Source organism: Sceloporus occidentalis, unplaced genomic scaffold (genome assembly GCF_023333645.1).
Source record: "Sceloporus occidentalis isolate IW3139 unplaced genomic scaffold, rSceOcc1.0.p SCAF_414, whole genome shotgun sequence".
NCBI classification, from domain to species: Eukaryota; Metazoa; Chordata; class Lepidosauria; order Squamata; family Phrynosomatidae; genus Sceloporus; species Sceloporus occidentalis.
The window spans coordinates 196,787-213,866 of NW_028317394.1; the positions used below are offsets into that span (position 1 = coordinate 196,787).

Genomic DNA, 17,080 nt, shown 5'->3' on the forward strand with positions numbered 1-17,080 from the left:
GGTACTGTGTATTGTATACTGATCAGTGCATAAAACATGTCTGTGTCCAGCAAATCGAGTGCTACTTCTGGTGAAGATGTTTTGCTGTCTAAAGCACAAATGCTGGTACATATTAATAACATTAAACAGGATATTATGAGAGGTTATCATAAAAATATGAAAATCAAAGAGAATTATGGAAAGTGGCTCCAATCCCTTAAGGATGAAGTACAAATGACCCTAACAAATGAATGGTCTGATGAATCACCTTTGGTTGGATATTTGAATGCTATCGTTCAAACATCAGATTTGAAGGAACGAGAAGGGTTAATCTTTTCATCCTGGCCCTACTTCTTTGTATTGGCTTCTCAGTTGTTGCGAGATCGTGAAACTAGAGAAAAAGAAGTGTCTAGTCTCCAGAAAGAGTTGAATGTTTCTAAAGCAGCCCTGGATCAGTTAAATGATACCCAGGCAGAGTACAAACAGTTGAGACTAAAGTTTGATGATTTGACTGATAAGCATTTGGCACTTCATGGCCAGTACTTTGATGCTAAGAGCAGGGAAACGAATTGTCGCTATGATCTGGATAATTGTCATAGGGAGATACGAGAACTCCAAGTCCAATTGTCTAAACAGGATAGTGTACAAATGCCTAAGCTATCTCTGTATGGTGAAGGTGATGAAGGGGTTAAAACCCACACCACTGTAACAGAGTCTACTGTTCTGAGTTTAAGTAAGCAATTACAAACTCTACAAGAACAGGTTAACCAGGTGGTTTCTGTCCAATCACAGCGGAATCAGAAGATTAAATGTTCTGATACACGCGATTCCTCTGACTCTGATGAGAATCAGGAGAGTGATAAAAGTGATAGTGAATCTTCCGTTTATTCAGAAGGTCATGTTTCAGGTGAACCCTCTGTGATGTTACAAGGTGCCAATACGGCCAGAACACACAGATCAGACGGGCGCTCCCGTAATTTGAAAGGAGCAGTAAAGGGTACTAAGAAATTACCCGTACCTGTCTATGATGCCCCTAAGGTAATTAAATTCCTTAAGGAGACTGTTGCTGAATTTTCTAAAAAAGGCGCAGCTAATATTGCTGATCATTTAGAATCATTTGAAAGGGCAATGCAGTTTTTGGGAATGGATGATGATTCCAACAAGAAACACTATGTGTCGTGGACTTTTTCAAGTCATCACAGACATTACTTTGAAGGTTTACAAAGTATGCGAACCCTATCTTGGTCTAAAATGAAATATGAGATTAAGATTGAGTTTGGACAGTATAAAACTGTCTCAGCCGCTAAAAAGGCTGTGTATAATCTGAAATGTAGGCCTCAAAGTCCTAGAGAGTTTTTAACTGTTCTAAAGAACGCTTATTCTCTTACAGAACGTAAGCCCAGATATGATTCTCGAGAATTCCGTGATCTTTTCTTCTATGCAATGCCTTCTCCAATTCGGACAAATCTTGCTAGAGATTATGATAGCGATTGCTCGTTAGATTGGCTTGTTAATGAATGCATGACGCTGTATACAGTACTGCATGCCAATGATGACTTGCCTGATAAGAAGAGTCAGAAATTGCAGGGACAAGAGGTGGCAGAAACCCAAGCCCATCTGGGATTAGAATCTCAGAAAAAGAGAAGCTATGCTGAGGTGGTTAAATCCCGAAAACCTCAGAAACAGGAATCGGCTACAGCCTCACCTGTTGTCAGGCCTAAAACTCCTAATGTGGAATCCCAGGATAACAAAGGACAAAGTCCTACTGCCAAAAAGAATCCACAGTGGAGGAAGGGTAATTCCCAGTGGAAGAAAAACCCAAAGGCAAGGAGGAAATTTTACAGGACTAATAGGGACAGATCCAGCCAATCTGAGTCTGATAACTCCCAACAGTCTCAGCCAAATAACTCCAAACCTAATAGGCAGTACAGGAATGGGAAAAACAATTTACGTCATCATGTCAATCAAATGAGTGACCAAATCAAACTGTTAACGGAGCAAATGACTAAATTAAGTCAAACTATGGCTACAGCGACCACCAATCCTTTTTTAGGGGCAGGTCCTGCTACAATGCCAGCTCCCCCGCAATAGATCATAACGAAGTTAAAGCCGATGTGGCAATGCAGGGATGGTTATCAGATGATATAATTCCTAACCCTGTTTTACTTCCAGATCCTCATCATCTATCAGATGATTGTGTTAATAATGATGGTAAAACCTATGTGGTCCCTCCACTTTTGGCTAGGGGGGACGTGTCTGTAACTTTGTCTTCTATATTGCAGCCAGACCAAATGAGTCCGCAAGCTAACTTGTCTTTAAAAGCACCTAGTTCCCAGGAGCCGACTCTGAAGGAGTTAACCGATGAGATGCCGAATGTCAAATGTGTACTTTCAGAAGGTAATGGACTTAGCAGCGGAAAAGCCAAAGCTAAGAGATTTTCCAAATACTCTATTGAGTGTTGGAGGTAATTCCCTTCATGTCGTAGGTTCTACCTGGTTAAAGTTTACCATAGGTAATAAGACCTTGAGACACCCGGTAATAGTGGTAAATCTCCCCTATGACCGATTGATTTTGGGTATAGATCTACTCAGAAGACTTAATGTAATCATAGATTGTGTGAATGGGATTGTATGGTCACAAACCAAAGTACCCATTCCATATGATAAGTCTCATCAGCAATCCAGGCGTAATTGCCATGTGATTGAGGAAAGGCCGGACTCAATTGAAATTCATTTTAGGAATAGTCAGTCATCTGATGTTACTGTTTTGCAGGTTAATGATTTTATTTCCCCTGCAGATGATCATTCCATAAAAGTTCAACCGGAAAGGATCCGAAATGTATCTCTGGAAGGCGATATTTTAACCATTTCTCTTCACAGGGATTACGTGGAATCTGTGGAATCAGCAGGTCATGTTCATTTCCTTGATAAAATTGAAAGGGTTAATAACAATTTATTTTTTCCTGTTCAAGTGAATGATCTAGGGAGAAGTAAGAATGCCAAGATGAACTTGGAGATCGAAAACAGCTATATCAGCAAAAGTCTGTTAAAACAGATCGCTAATCCTAAAATTATCCGGTATCTTTCTCCCCAAAACAGGTGGATCCATAATCTGGACGGCGAATCGGATAGCCATAATATTATTGCAAAATGTTTGTTATCCATTTCTATCGGAAATAAGACAGCCAAACATTTGTTTCTGGTGTTGGACGAACCTCGTTACCAAATTTATGTAGGCAATGATGTCATACATCGCTTTGCTATCCATCTGGATCTGATTAATTCTAATCTTTGGACCAGGTTAAAAGGCGATCCTTGTGAATTTCAGGATGAAGATGAAGCACTGAAATCGGTACAGTTATTGCCATATGCAGTCAGTGTTCAAATACCTGAATATGTAACCATTCCACAAGGGAGTAGTAACTTTCTTCTACCCATACAGGTTAAGAAAGGCCAGAGATTGAGAAATCCCAATGCATTTATCTGCTTATCCAACCGGATGCAACAGCTCGGTATCATGGTAACACCCACACCAATGGTAAATATTCATGGAAACCCTATTTATGTTGTTATAAAGAACATTACACCTCATAAGATTACCTTATCCAAAGGCACTGTTGTAGGTTTGGCATTGGATTCAGAATATTATACTTTTGGATTTCAAAATCATGTAATAGGTCTCATTCCTGAAGAATACTTGACAGAAGAACAAATAGTGGAACAAACGTTTAATTCTATTCCAGAAGGTTTATTCACTATCCAATCTGTTTATCCTTTCAATATAGGTGAAGGTTTGTGCAGGATTGAAGAATCCTCCATCGTCTTTGACCACCTAATTGATGAACAAGAATATCATGACCAAAAGAAAATTAATCCACCTGGAGAGGACCTAACCTCTAAACTTGAGGAATCCTTTGAAATAGGTCAACCTAAAGTTTTTCCTGGATTTCAGGAAAGGGTGGAAGAACAGATATCCATGGCTGATGCTTGCTCTAACGACAATGAACGTCAACAGCTAAGGGAAATTCTAATGGAGTTCCAAGAGATCTTTGCCAAAGATTCTTATGATTGTGGTTTTACTAACCTTCATGTCGCTAGGATCCAGACTGATCCCGATCTACCACCCGTATGTATCAAGCAATATAGACTACCTTTAGCGTCCTATGATGCGCTACAGGATATCATTCGGAATTTAAGGGACCGTGGCATTATCCGTTCGGTGCACAGTTCGTATAATAACCCCATCCTAGGAATTCTGAAGCTTAATGGTCAATGGCGTTCGTGTGCTGATTTAAGACAGCTAAATAAACGTGTGTATATGTCTGGATGGCCTGTACCCTACATAGACCAATACTTGGTACAAATGCAAGGATCCAAAATATTTACTGCCCTAGATTGTGCCCAGGGATACTGGACTATTCCGGTACACAAGGAGGACCAATACAAGTTGGCCTTTACATTTGGAAAACAGCAGTATACTTGGACCCGGATGCCTTTTGGTTACATAAATTCTGGTCATGAATTTGCTGTATTCATGCATAAAGTTATGCCTGATGCATTTGAAAGGGGAACCTTGGCCTATGTGGATGATATTTTACTTAAAAGTACATCTTTTGATAAACATATTCTGGAGATCCGACATGTTCTTACTCAATTAAGAGAGGCATGAGTTAAACTCTCATTACAGAAAGCCCAATGGTGTCGTACCAAAGTCAACTTCCTTGGACACGAGGTAACTTCTGAAGGGTTATGTCCACAGAAGAAGAAAGTTGAAGCCGTTCTGAATGCCAAAACTCCTACCAATGTCAAAGAATTAAGATCATTTCTAGGAATGATTAATTATTCCCGTAAGTTTATTGATAACTATGCAGAACTAACAAAACCTCTTTTACAGCTGCTTAAGAAAGACGTAAGATGGAACTGGGGGGAAGCCCAGGACAAAGCCATAGACGAGCTGAGGAGAAAACTCACTCAGGCACCCTGTTTGGCATATCCGGAGGGAGGTAAGCCTTTCTATCTGGAAACAGGATTTACTAACTTAAGCATAAGTGCGGTTTTGTATCAAAAACAGGACAATCTGAACAAAGTCATCGCATATGCAAGCAAAACCTTGTCACCGGTTGAAGTGAAATTCAACAACTGTGAGAAAGCTTTATTGTCTACGGTATGGGCATTACAGAATTTTCGGAGCTATATCCACGGCGAGAAGATTATTGTAGAAACTGCTCACCAACCTCTACAATATTTGCAGAGCGACAGGATACGAGACGGTAATCTTTCTAACAGTAGAATTACTGCATGGACTTTATTCTTACAGGGATGGCCGTTAGAAGTCCGTTATAATCAAAATAAGAAGAACGTAGTTGCCCAAGGACTAGCAGATCTACATGATTGTGCTGCTCTACCTCTGGATGATAACTCTACCGGAGATGATTTCCTAGAGGAACAATTACTTTCTCCTTATAAAGCTTATGACGAGGAATATTGTCGACCACTATCATGTGTATACATAGATGGTTGTTCATATCATATCACCATTGATAATGAACGGAAATTGGTTGCAGGTATTGGAATCACCTGGACAGGTGATTATCCAAATATATCTGTAGGATACAGCATTGGTCCTAAAAGCAGTCAGATAGCTGAACTTTGTGCCGTATATAAGACCATTCAAATGGCAATCGAATATGGTGTTAAAGAATTTGTTATCATAACCGATTCTAACTACGTGCGCAATAGCTTTGTCGAATATCTGCCTAGCTGGAAACGTAACCAAATGCTGAGAAGTAACAACAAACCTGTGAAGCATGTTACATTACATGCTGTTTTGTAAGATTGATGAATTGGTAATCAAACATGATTTGACCATTTATTGGAAGAAAACCAAAGGTCATTCTAAGATACAAAGTATCGATAAAGAAGGTAATGATTTGGCTGATTCATTAGCAAAACAGGCAGCCATCAATGGAGAACTTTTTAACATTGATGATCTTACTGGATCAATTCAGATTGAAGCCATAACTAGACAGCAAGCTAGAAATGAAGTGGGCCTTAATATTGCACAATGGAGTCAAGAATTTCCCAATGAGAATCTGATCACTAGTCAAAAGAACGATCCCGTTATTGGTCGATTTTATGAGTATATAAAAGATCCTATTTCCAATCCTATCACTGATGATGATTGTAAGGATAATGAAGACTTGCGAATCTTAATGAGATATAACGTCCAATTCAATTTGATGGATGGGTTGCTGATCAGAACATCCAAACATGGCATACAACAATGGGTAGTTCCTACCGCCTTTAGAGGTTTAATGTTGCAACACGCACATGATGCACCTACTTCTGGTCATCGTGGGGATAAGATCACCTACGAAATATTGCGTGATTATGCCTATTGGCCGCATATGCTAAGAGATGTGCAAACTTATTGTCGAGGATGTTTGATTTGTCCGCAATTCCAACCTCATGCTCCAACTCATCGTGCACCACTTCAGAAACGAGGAATGTCTCTACCTTGGTCTGACATACAAATCGATTTCATTGGACCTGTAACTAGATCCTCAAGAGGTAACAAGTATATGTTAACTGTTACATGTATGTTCACCAAATGGGTAGAATGTATCCCATGCAGAGAGAACACTAGTTCTGTGTGTGCAGCATTACTAATTAATCATGTATTTTCCAGATTTGGCCTTCCTCAGAGAATCGAGTCAGATCGTGGAAGTCATTTCACAAGCGAAGTGATGACAAAAATGTGGAAAATCCTAGGTGTGAAACGCAAGTTACATATCGCCTACCGTGCAGCTTCTAGCGGAGGGGTAGAGCGTTATAACCAGTCCATAGTAAATATACTCAAAATGTATGTGAAAGAATCTGGCAAGGACTGGGATGTTAAATTGCCCTTGGTTCTAATGGCTATTAGAGCTACACCTAGTACCGCCACTAAGATGTCACCTTTTGAATTGATGACAGGCAGGAAGATGGTTTTACCACAACATTTGCTATATTGTACATCTGATCATAATTTGATCAACGCTGCAACAACTCATCAGTATGTTGAAAATCTATGTAAACATCTTCAACATGCATTTGCTTTTGCACAAAAGAATCTAGGAAAAGCAGCAATCAGTGCTAAAACCTACTATGATCTGAAGACTACTAAGAAAGAATATGAAATCTCCGACCAAGTTTATCTGTATAACTTTGCACGAAACCAAGTAAAGGAAAAGAAGTTTCTACCTTCTTGGAAGGGTCCATATGTCATAATTGACAAGATTTCACCAGTAGCTTATAAGATCAAGATTCCTAAAGATGGTGATTTGGTTGAAAAATGGGTTCATATTAACCAATTGCGTGTTTGTCATCCTAGATCTCAGTTAAGAATTCTAGATAATGATTTTGAGTTAGAAGACTGAACATCGGTGTGAAATCAGAAGATCCAAGTCAACAATGTGGTATCGTATACAACTTGACATGTGGTTATGTTATGTGATAATGTATATCCATAAAGTTGATTTCCATACCATCCAGCAACTATATCAATATCGATAGGTAGATTGGATAGCTATGTTTTAATGTCAAGTGATATTATAAGTACGTATACTCATACTATTCTTATTTTTGAATATTAAGACAAGGATTCAAATCCTGAAAGATGTCCAAGAAGGATGTGGCGATCATCTGGATCGTATTACTTCTGTGTCACGAGATGCGGATGGAACCGATCGCAGAGCCTGGACCATCCTCTGGTATCATGATCCAAGAGACTCCTGGATTCATCCTTACAGAAAAGAGGATCCTAACACAACGTGTGTTTGTCAGCTTAGACCCGAAGATCTCCATCGAAAAACAGTACAATGTTTCGTCAATGCAGCTCCCTGAATTAAAGGCCTGGTACCAGATGCATCTTGAAAGAGCACAAAGACGCGTTCAAGAAATTTTGGAACAAGCCAGGAAGCCGTTTGTATCGAGCTCCATTACAATGAATCATCGAGCTAAAAGATTCCTTGTTGCCTTAATTGTTGCCTTGGTATGTACAGCCATAGGTGCAGTCGTTGCAACCGGTATGTCTGCCGCAAACTCTGTTTCTGTTCAAACTTTGGAGAACGAAATTCGAGGCTTAAAAGGAGAAATCAATGCTATTCATCGGGAAATGGAACGACAAAGAGAGTATCTAGTAGACTTAATGGTTATGGTAAATGTGCAAATATGCATTCCAAATTAATCTCTCACTCCATTAATTTGCACCAAAGTCATGAACAATTCAAACGTGAACTTTTGTTTATGCACGACCCGATAATATTCCACACAACTTTCATTTTTGGACGAAGTGCAATCTGGAATGACTGATTTAACCAGAGGACATATTCCTTTATATTTTGTTTCAGAGACATCGTTCGTAAAATGATTACTAAAGTGGATATCGATATAGAAAGTTTTCATTAATGACTTCTCTTACAGGAGCAAAAGTGTTCCCATCCGTGCATTATACCCCTGCAAGTACCATGTCGGACAACAATCTGACGTGTGTTTAGATCATTCTAAAGCAAACTGGACTTTGCTTTGTCATAATCTAAAGGGGGGATTATGTCAGATATTTTATCATAGAAAACATGTATTTCATATATTCTGTACTTTACATGAACACAAAATGCAGTCAGAGCCATTTTATTTTACTTAATCATGTAGTGATGATTTCTTTTTGTGTTTGTTCCCTCTATAATAGAGAACAAAGGAGTATTCATGTATATAGATGTTTCAGCGTATATATGATACAATTAATGTCATCTTCCATGAGAAAGTTAAGGAGTAGACGCTGTATATCTTTAGAAATGTAACTTGGAAAGGGGGATACATGGTAAGACTACCAAGGCCTGAGTTACTATTTAGGAGGTAGCACCTGGCAATAAGGGTGACCAAGGATAAATTCCAAACACATATGTAATGGTTTTAAGTTAATCCTTAGACCAGAGCGTCTCTCACAGGTAAATTAAGAAATTACAACGGTGTAAATATGAGTAGAAATTCTAATTTTAATGGGTAAAACCCACCGTTATGATTGGAGAATTCCAATCAAGAGGTGGAGGCTATGATAATAAGCTCTGTTTTTAAGCTTATGTCTTGGATAATTAAAAGAAAGAAGAAGAAAAAGGAAAAGGACAGACTTATTCACCAAATTTACCCCAGAGAATTGGAATCTTAAGATTCTGGCACCATATTTCACTCTTGGAGTTACTTTGAGTTCTAACCTATATAACTGGTAGAAAGTTATATTCTTTCCCACTTAATTTCTTGCCAATGAACCTGGATTAATTTCTACAAGGACCGGTGGGACAACAGCAACAAGTGGTGGTAATTATAATTGTTTTATTATTCTGAATAGAGATGAATTTTGTCTTCTTCGTATAGAATTCCCTGTTTCTGGGAAATAGTATATTGCATTATTGTATATGACGGCTTGTGAGACTGCAGCTTATAACCCGTGATAATAACAATAATGAAAAGGTATTTTTACCTGTAGATGAAGTTTGACATCATTTGCATCTATTAGGAACTTCACTAATACTCGTAGACATTATTAAATTACTTTTTAATTTATCATATTAGTTAAACTAATATAAGAGAGATAGTGATATCTTTATTACTGCCCGGATTATCATCAATTTTTGGTTGCTGAGTGGACTGGAAATTAATTGTGTGTTAGACTCATATAGTACTAATTCATATTGATAACTATCGATAATATATTGTATTTGAATTGATTCAATTTTGACATGTTTTAAGAACGTTGTGTTTTATATTATGCACTGTGTGACTCATATATAGATTTTATAAATTGTATTCACAATAAATAAATATTTTTGATTGACTATCGTGGCGATATCTATCTAATTTGAATTATAATTTTCGGCGATCTGAAAGAATTTAGGATCGGAGATAAAATATAGGGTATCTCCTTAAATTAATATTGTGGATGTGGTACTACAATATTTGGTAGCGTCGTTATTTTGTGTGTGTGACGAAATATTGGTTTTGCCTATTTTGTCTCATTAATATCCCTAACAGTACACAACCTTATCTCAATACCAGTTCTCATTTGGTCCTACCCTCTATATTGTTGAGCTACCTATTCTGTTTACACTTTTGATAGAGAAATTGAATGGTATCTATGGTGATGTTTCTCTGTCTCTTCCTTTACCTTCAGGTCAACCGACACACAAGCCTGGAGACAGAGTGGTCGTAAAGCAGTTGACGAAAACCAACAAGTCTCTGGACCACCATATTGGCTGTAACAAGAACTGCTGTCCTTAAAGAGTCATCATCATGGATTCATGCTTCTCGGGTCAAACCATGACAGAAAGGGATAAGAGACTCTTGAATTACGTCATCTGAACAATCAGTGGGACGGCTATCATAGCTGTGGCTATTGTTATGGCCACACAGGTATTTGGCCTTACCACCTGGACTGATATGTACAGCAATAGTAACACATTTCAAGCGAAGCGTGGATCGACCAAAGTTAAATTTGATGATATTATGCATTCAATATGATGAAAGCAAGTAAAGTTATCACGTTGTGATAAAAGGAGGGATTGTAAATATGGAATTTAGATGAACACCATTTTGTATTAAATATACATCTTTTGCCAACGTAGACAAGTCTTGTTAATGATTTCTTTCTCATCCTTAAGTAACGAGATAACATATGTTTACTTGTACGTTCCTATTTACACAAGAGTAAATATCGTCCTAGCATACGGATGCTAGGACAATATTTACTCTTGTGTAAATAAGAACTTTTGACCTTAGTCTATATTTGATGTGGATTAGTTGTACCCACTATATCAGGGCCGTCCAACCTGCGGCCCTCTAGCTGCTGCAGGACTACATCTCCCACAATGCTCTTTCAGCTAAGGGGCTGGCTGAGTAGTATGGGAGATGTAGTTCTGCAGCAGCTGGAGGGCCGCAGGTTGGACGCCCCTGCACTATATGCGGATTGTTACAAAACCATTCACAAAGAAAAATGTATCAGTCTCCCTGAAACAGTATTGAAACCTGCTCGCAACAATGAATAAATTGAGAAGTGACTGAAAATGAACACCTTGTGTGTGTCTGAATTATTTACTTCTCCCAGATCTGCTCTTGCCACTCTGAAGGTTCTGAAGATTTACTCAAGAGCTCCCGGGAGGCTTTCGGTTCAAGAGAGGTGTCCCCCCATAAGAGGAGGAGCTAAACATTTTCAGTAAGACACACTTGTCTTTGTACTCCTCACCTGGCTGCCACCACACACACTTGACACCATCTGAACCAAATAATTGGTTATCCAAATAACAAATCTTGGTCTCATCGGACCACAAGACATGGTTCCACTAATCCACATCCTTGGTCTGCTAGTCTTCAGCAAACTGTTTGTGGGGCTTTCTTGTGCATCATCTTTAGAAGAGGCTTCCTTCTGGGATGACAGCCATGCAGACCAATTTGATGCAGTGTGCAGCATATGGTCTGAGCACTGACAGGCTTGCCCCCCCCCACCCACCCCTTCAACCTCAATGCAATGCTGGCAGCACTCATACATCTATTTACCAAAGACAACCTCTGGATATGATGCTGACCACATGCACTCAACTTCTTTGGTCGACCATGGCAAGGCCTGTTCTGAGTGGAACCTGTCCTGTGAAACCGCTGTATGGTCTTGCCCACTGTGCTGCATCTCAGTTTCAGGGTCTTGGCAATCTTCTTATAGCCTAGGCCATCTTTATGTAGAGCAACAAGTATTTTATTCAGATCCTCAGAGAGTTCTTTGCCAAGAGGTGTCATGTTCAACTTCCAGTGACCAGTAAGAGAGTGTGAGAGCGATAACACCACATTTTACACACCAGCTCCCCATTTACACCCGAGACCTTGTAACAGTAACGAGGCATAGGACACTGGGGAAGGAAAATTGCTAATTGGGCCCAATTTGGGCATTTCCACTTGGGGGTGTACTCACTTTTGTTGCCAAGGTTTACACGTTAATGGCTGTGTGTTGAGTTATTGTTAAGGGAACAGCAAATGTACACTGTTATACGCGGCTGTACATTCACTACTTTACATTGTAGCAGAGTGTTATTTCTTCAGTGTTGTTACATGAAAAGATATAATAAAATATTTATAAAAATGTGAGGGGTATACTCACTTTTGTGAGATACTGTATATCAGGAGCAGTAAATGCATACCTGAATGTGCGTGAAACAAAAAGCACACAAAAAAATACCACCAGCATTTTAAATATCCTGCGGTGTCTGGTTTTCAAACATATATGGTTTGATAGGGTAAATTGAAATGGCTGGCTTCAAAGATGTCCCAAATAGCACATGGGGCAGAATGACCAGATTTGGAGAAAATAATGGTTTTAAAAAAGGCAAATATACTTATTGCCCTAAAAAAATAAAAAATAAAACACCATAAAAATATTGAGCATGTCTAATCTCAGGGCAAATAGTAGACTCTATTTAGCAGGTTTTTTTCATTAGCTTTTGTAGATGAGTAAAAGATTTTCCAAAGAAAAGTGAGAAAAAGTAATTTTTTTCTAAATTTGTCACTATATTTTATACTTTCATAATAATGGCATCTAAAGAAAGCCCTTTGTGACGGACACCCATGCTCGGACTGAGTAGCTCCGCCGTAGAGATCTTTCTTGCCGCTGAAAGCGTAATTGCTCAAGGGATTAATTCTTGATATTCCCCCAAGCACTAGCCGAGATTTAGTGTAGGGGTAAAACAGAACTCTCTTTATCAGGGACAGCACAGTATAATCCCATCAACCACCAGACAGGCCAGTGCTGCCATACAGTTGTATGGCCAGCAATGGCCAAAGAGTCACTATTTTGGGGGGGTGATTCCAAGGGAGCGGCGTCAATCCCAGGGTACCAATGGAGAGCTCAGGGTCTCAAGATGTTACGATCCAAAAGTGACGGGATACGATGTCAGGACCCTGAGCGACAGTGTCAGAAACATCCCCAAGAACAGTCTGCACTGTAGCCGGGCCAGAGCTCCAGAGACACGGCTGGGTAAACCCTGGTCCTACAGATTGGTAATAAAACCCGGGTTCCCGAACGAACTCCCTCTCTGTAACTTCACGTGCTTAATGTACCCTCAAAAGAGCGACGTGGTGGGGCAAAGGGTGTCCGTAGCAACGCTGTTGCTATTGTTGGCAGGCATCGCAACTATAAATAACTTGTGCTGGTACAGTAAATGAGAAAGAAGAAAATTATACATAAATACAAGCATTGCAGAAATGTTAAAACAGCCATGGTCACTAAGGGGTTAAAGGACACCACCATCTTGCCCGAGGCGCAGTGTGTCCTGGGGTGGGTTTTCGGTGTTGCTGAATGCCTCACTATCAAGGCATTTCACCATTATATATGGCAGACGTTCAGGGGACAGGCCACACAAGGCCCTGGCTGCAGATCCTCGACATCGAGGCATTACAGTAACACCGTTTGGGTGTAAGTTTTCTGCCAAGCACGTCAATTGTCGCCAACGGGATGTTTTTCCTTGACATGCCCTGCACGTCCATTGTTATGAAGAGGTTAAGTAAGGTTGGAATATATTTGTCCCAATACGTATTTAATCATGAACAATTTTTGATATTTAAGGATTCTCATCCCATCCACTGTGTCTGCAGTACCGCAGGCTTTATTATCTAGTATTAAATAAACCCAAGTTTTTTCAATGCTAAACTACATTGCCGTATACAACCCTGCATTTAATGCTCAAAGAAAAAATATTGTTTTTCCCTGGGATTTCCTGTCAGCATTTAGGCTACCAATTCCATCTGACCTCAGGTCCAGTTACAACAGCAGAAGTAGCTGTATTAGGGATTAGATTTGTGCATTCATATTCGGGCGAACATGAAAACTAACACGAAGGGTGCGTTTTAGTTGTTTAGCCCGAACACCGAAGAAACAAACATAGCGGCGGCAAAACGTATTCGTCTTCGTTTAGTAATCTCCCTGGTCCCTTCCTCATCTAGCCTACCTTATCTACGCAGCATCTCAGGGGTTAACAGAGGCAGAAATCCGTAGTTTCGCCGTCAGTAGTTAAGGACCTTTAACATCTAAAAGGCGGAACTCCAAGAGTTAAAGGTCCGTACGAGCGACTCTAATTGTCGCCCGTGCGGACCTTTAACTTCTGGAGCGGGGAAACCAGTGGTCTCCCCAGGCTGAGTTTCGGCACCAGGATTTTCAAAGTCTGTATGAGAGACTCTATTGGTCGCCAGCAGGGGGCTTTTTTTATAAACCACCTGGGCTGCATGGAATGGGTTACAGCAGGGCTCGACAAATCCCAGGCGCCAGGTCACCATGGTGACAGAGAATTTTGTCCTGGCGTCTAGGTTTTGTCAGCCTCTTACATCAAGAAAAAATTGTGGATGTAAGAGGCTGAGTCACCACACGGGGGCGCTGCTGCTGCTGTCTGCCCAGGAGTCTGGGCAGACAGCACAGCTACTCCGAGCCCGCCCCCGAGCCTGAGATCACTCCCACGGAGTGATTCTGTAGGCTGAAAACGCGGTTGCTGCAAAACCAGCAATCGTGTTTTTAGCTGCCGCAGGCAGCTTCAGGGAAGGGGGTTGTGTGTTGATTGGGTCCCCACACAAGTGTGGGGACCTGACCCAACACCCCCCAGCTGCCTGATCGCTCCATGAGAGCGACAGTGCAGCGTTAACCCCTTCAATGGCTGGTCTATAGACCAGTAATTGTGTCCCAGCTGCCAGAGGCAGCTTCAGGGACAGAGGAGAGGGTTCTTTGGTCTCCCCATGAGTGTGGAGAGCAGCCCCAACCCTCCCCTGCTGCCTGATCGCTCCCTGAGAGCGACAGTGCAGCGTTAACCCCTTCAATGCCACAATTGTGTATGACACATTCGTGGCATTGCAGGGGTTAACATTTGTCCCCACAAGCTTGTGGGGACTAAATATCAGTCAATGCTGTGCTCCAATGGAACATCAGCATTGAAAGCACTGACCTGGGTCAAATGCTGTGAGTTTAGTAAGTGGACTGATGATGATCAGATCACTCCTAACCAACTGTTAGTTTAAAAAAAAAATCCTGGCTCCTAACTTTTTTACCTGGCGCCTAGATTCACAACAAATTTGTCAAGCCCTGGGTTACAGATTAAGCAAGGGCAAATTGGAGGAGCAAGTGGATTCAATATGGAGTACTGTGCGATACAAACTCAGTGTACATTGTGTATTGTTGTAACTAAATGTATAATTATGTGACCATGTGTTATCAATTAATTAGAATGAGGAATGCCATACAGCTTATTGGGGGGAGGGCATTTAAAAAAAAAATATTTAATAACCCTGAGGGAGATTAGTGGGGATGGAGGAAAACGGTGAGGACGTTGAGGACAGAAGTAGACTGGGTAAAACTGGATGGATGAGGGGCAAAGGGTATTCCCCTAAGGCTTGAATGAAACAGTTTATTAGAACAACAAAGTAGTAGTACAGACTATAGTGGCTAAACTGAAGTAAATGGGGGGGAAAAGCCCCAGGAGCGTTGTGTACTGATGAGAAGGGCATTAACATCGGGTTTCACAACAAAAGCTACACAACCACCACGTACAACTGTATTTCTTTTGTGCTATGAAGCTAAATTGAAATATTCAATAACATAAAAAGTGGTTTGCAAACTTCTTGGTCTATCGTATATATCAAAAAACTGTGCTAATTATAAAATAAAACATTACGTAATTAAATCCATCTTACCGTTTTCCAAAGCATCTGCCTTCCAAGGGTTATAGAAGTGGCCGTAACGATGATATGTGAAACGGAGACCATAGAACCAAATACAATGGCCAATAACGTCCTAACGGGGAGTAGGGCATAACAAACAAATATCACCAACATAAGTTGCCACATTCCGTATTCTGAAGAAGTAGGGGATACCAAGCCGTAGGCTCCCAAAGAGAAAGGACAGCAGAGAAAAGCGAAAGTAAAACTAAAGAGTAAGGTGAGTTTAACGATCTGCTTGAGTTGGGTAACCTGCAGATACTTGACATTGGTGACTACAAAGAGGGAAATGAATATTAGACAGTGCGCTGGATTCGAGCCTTTGGATATGGTCAAGCTAGGCGCAAACATCAATTCTACCAGCGCCAAAGTCGCTGTCGTGATGATCAAAATTACGAGTGCTTTCAAGGTCGAAGTCTGTTCCAATTTCAGGTTGTAATTTTGGAAGAGGGACTCCAGCTCTTTGCAGTCGAACTCGTCTTCGCATGCAATTGTATCCAAACGGGAAATTGGAGAACAACGGCATTTCTTCCGTCTGGTTTTGACTTTCTGAAACGGGATTTCCTCCATATCAGTGCCATTCATAAATCCGCAATAAATGCATTCCCTTGCTATAAACTGTCAGCAAGCACGCTAAAGCATACGTACGATATGCGAATAATAACGATCCTACAATAATTGCGGGTTGTATTTAAAAACTACCAGCCGTGTAAGTCTAATAATGGTGCTCGGAGGGCAATAATTGAATCACATTTAAGCGGTCGCCCAAACCTTAATAAGGTATAAATCGACAGAATAGATTATACTTCAAGGCCGGTTAAACGGTTTATAGTCCTATCGAGATGCCACAGTAAAATGCAAGCAATGTTATTATAAATGGAAATACAATTAAGCACGTGAGATTAACACATTTGTAAATCCTAAACTGAAAACGAAAAATAGTTGGGCGAGTGCAAACACAACCGGCCGCTACACCGCTAAAGCCATTCCTCTATCTACTGATCGGCGACTGCGCACTAGGTGTTTGCAAAACCAGGCACGGCTCTGTAATCCGAGCAGATTGACAACCAGAAAACATTGAATTGACATTTGAGTCATTTTTTTCAAGCAGTCAATTCTCCTCCCCCACATCACATGGTAAACGCAGAGAGAAGTAATAATTCTAAATGGTAATCCTTTACTAAAAGAAGCAATATTAACTCTTTCTTTACTAAGGGTGTTTTACAAACCTGTTCATTTCTTGCATTTTTACATTATTTTCCTTTTTATTATTTTTTATTTTGCTTTCCTTTTATTCAATTTTTGGATTATAGTCCCACATTCAGTATGAA

General features: G+C 40.3%; 1 protein-coding gene across 1 annotated transcript in view; it reads right to left on the minus strand.

Annotated features, from left to right (window-relative positions):
• LOC149272823 (adenylate cyclase type 1-like) overlaps positions 1 to 16,334 on the minus strand; it is a gene marked incomplete at its 3' end in the record, with an annotated part of 200,213 nt that extends 183,879 nt beyond the window's left edge. The window contains exon 1 of the mRNA XM_089506690.1: positions 15,726 to 16,334. Within this exon, the coding sequence (XP_089362816.1) occupies positions 15,726 to 16,334 (609 nt within the window). The remainder of the gene's footprint in view (positions 1 to 15,725) is intronic.
• Positions 16,335 to 17,080: the final 746 nt, after the last annotated feature.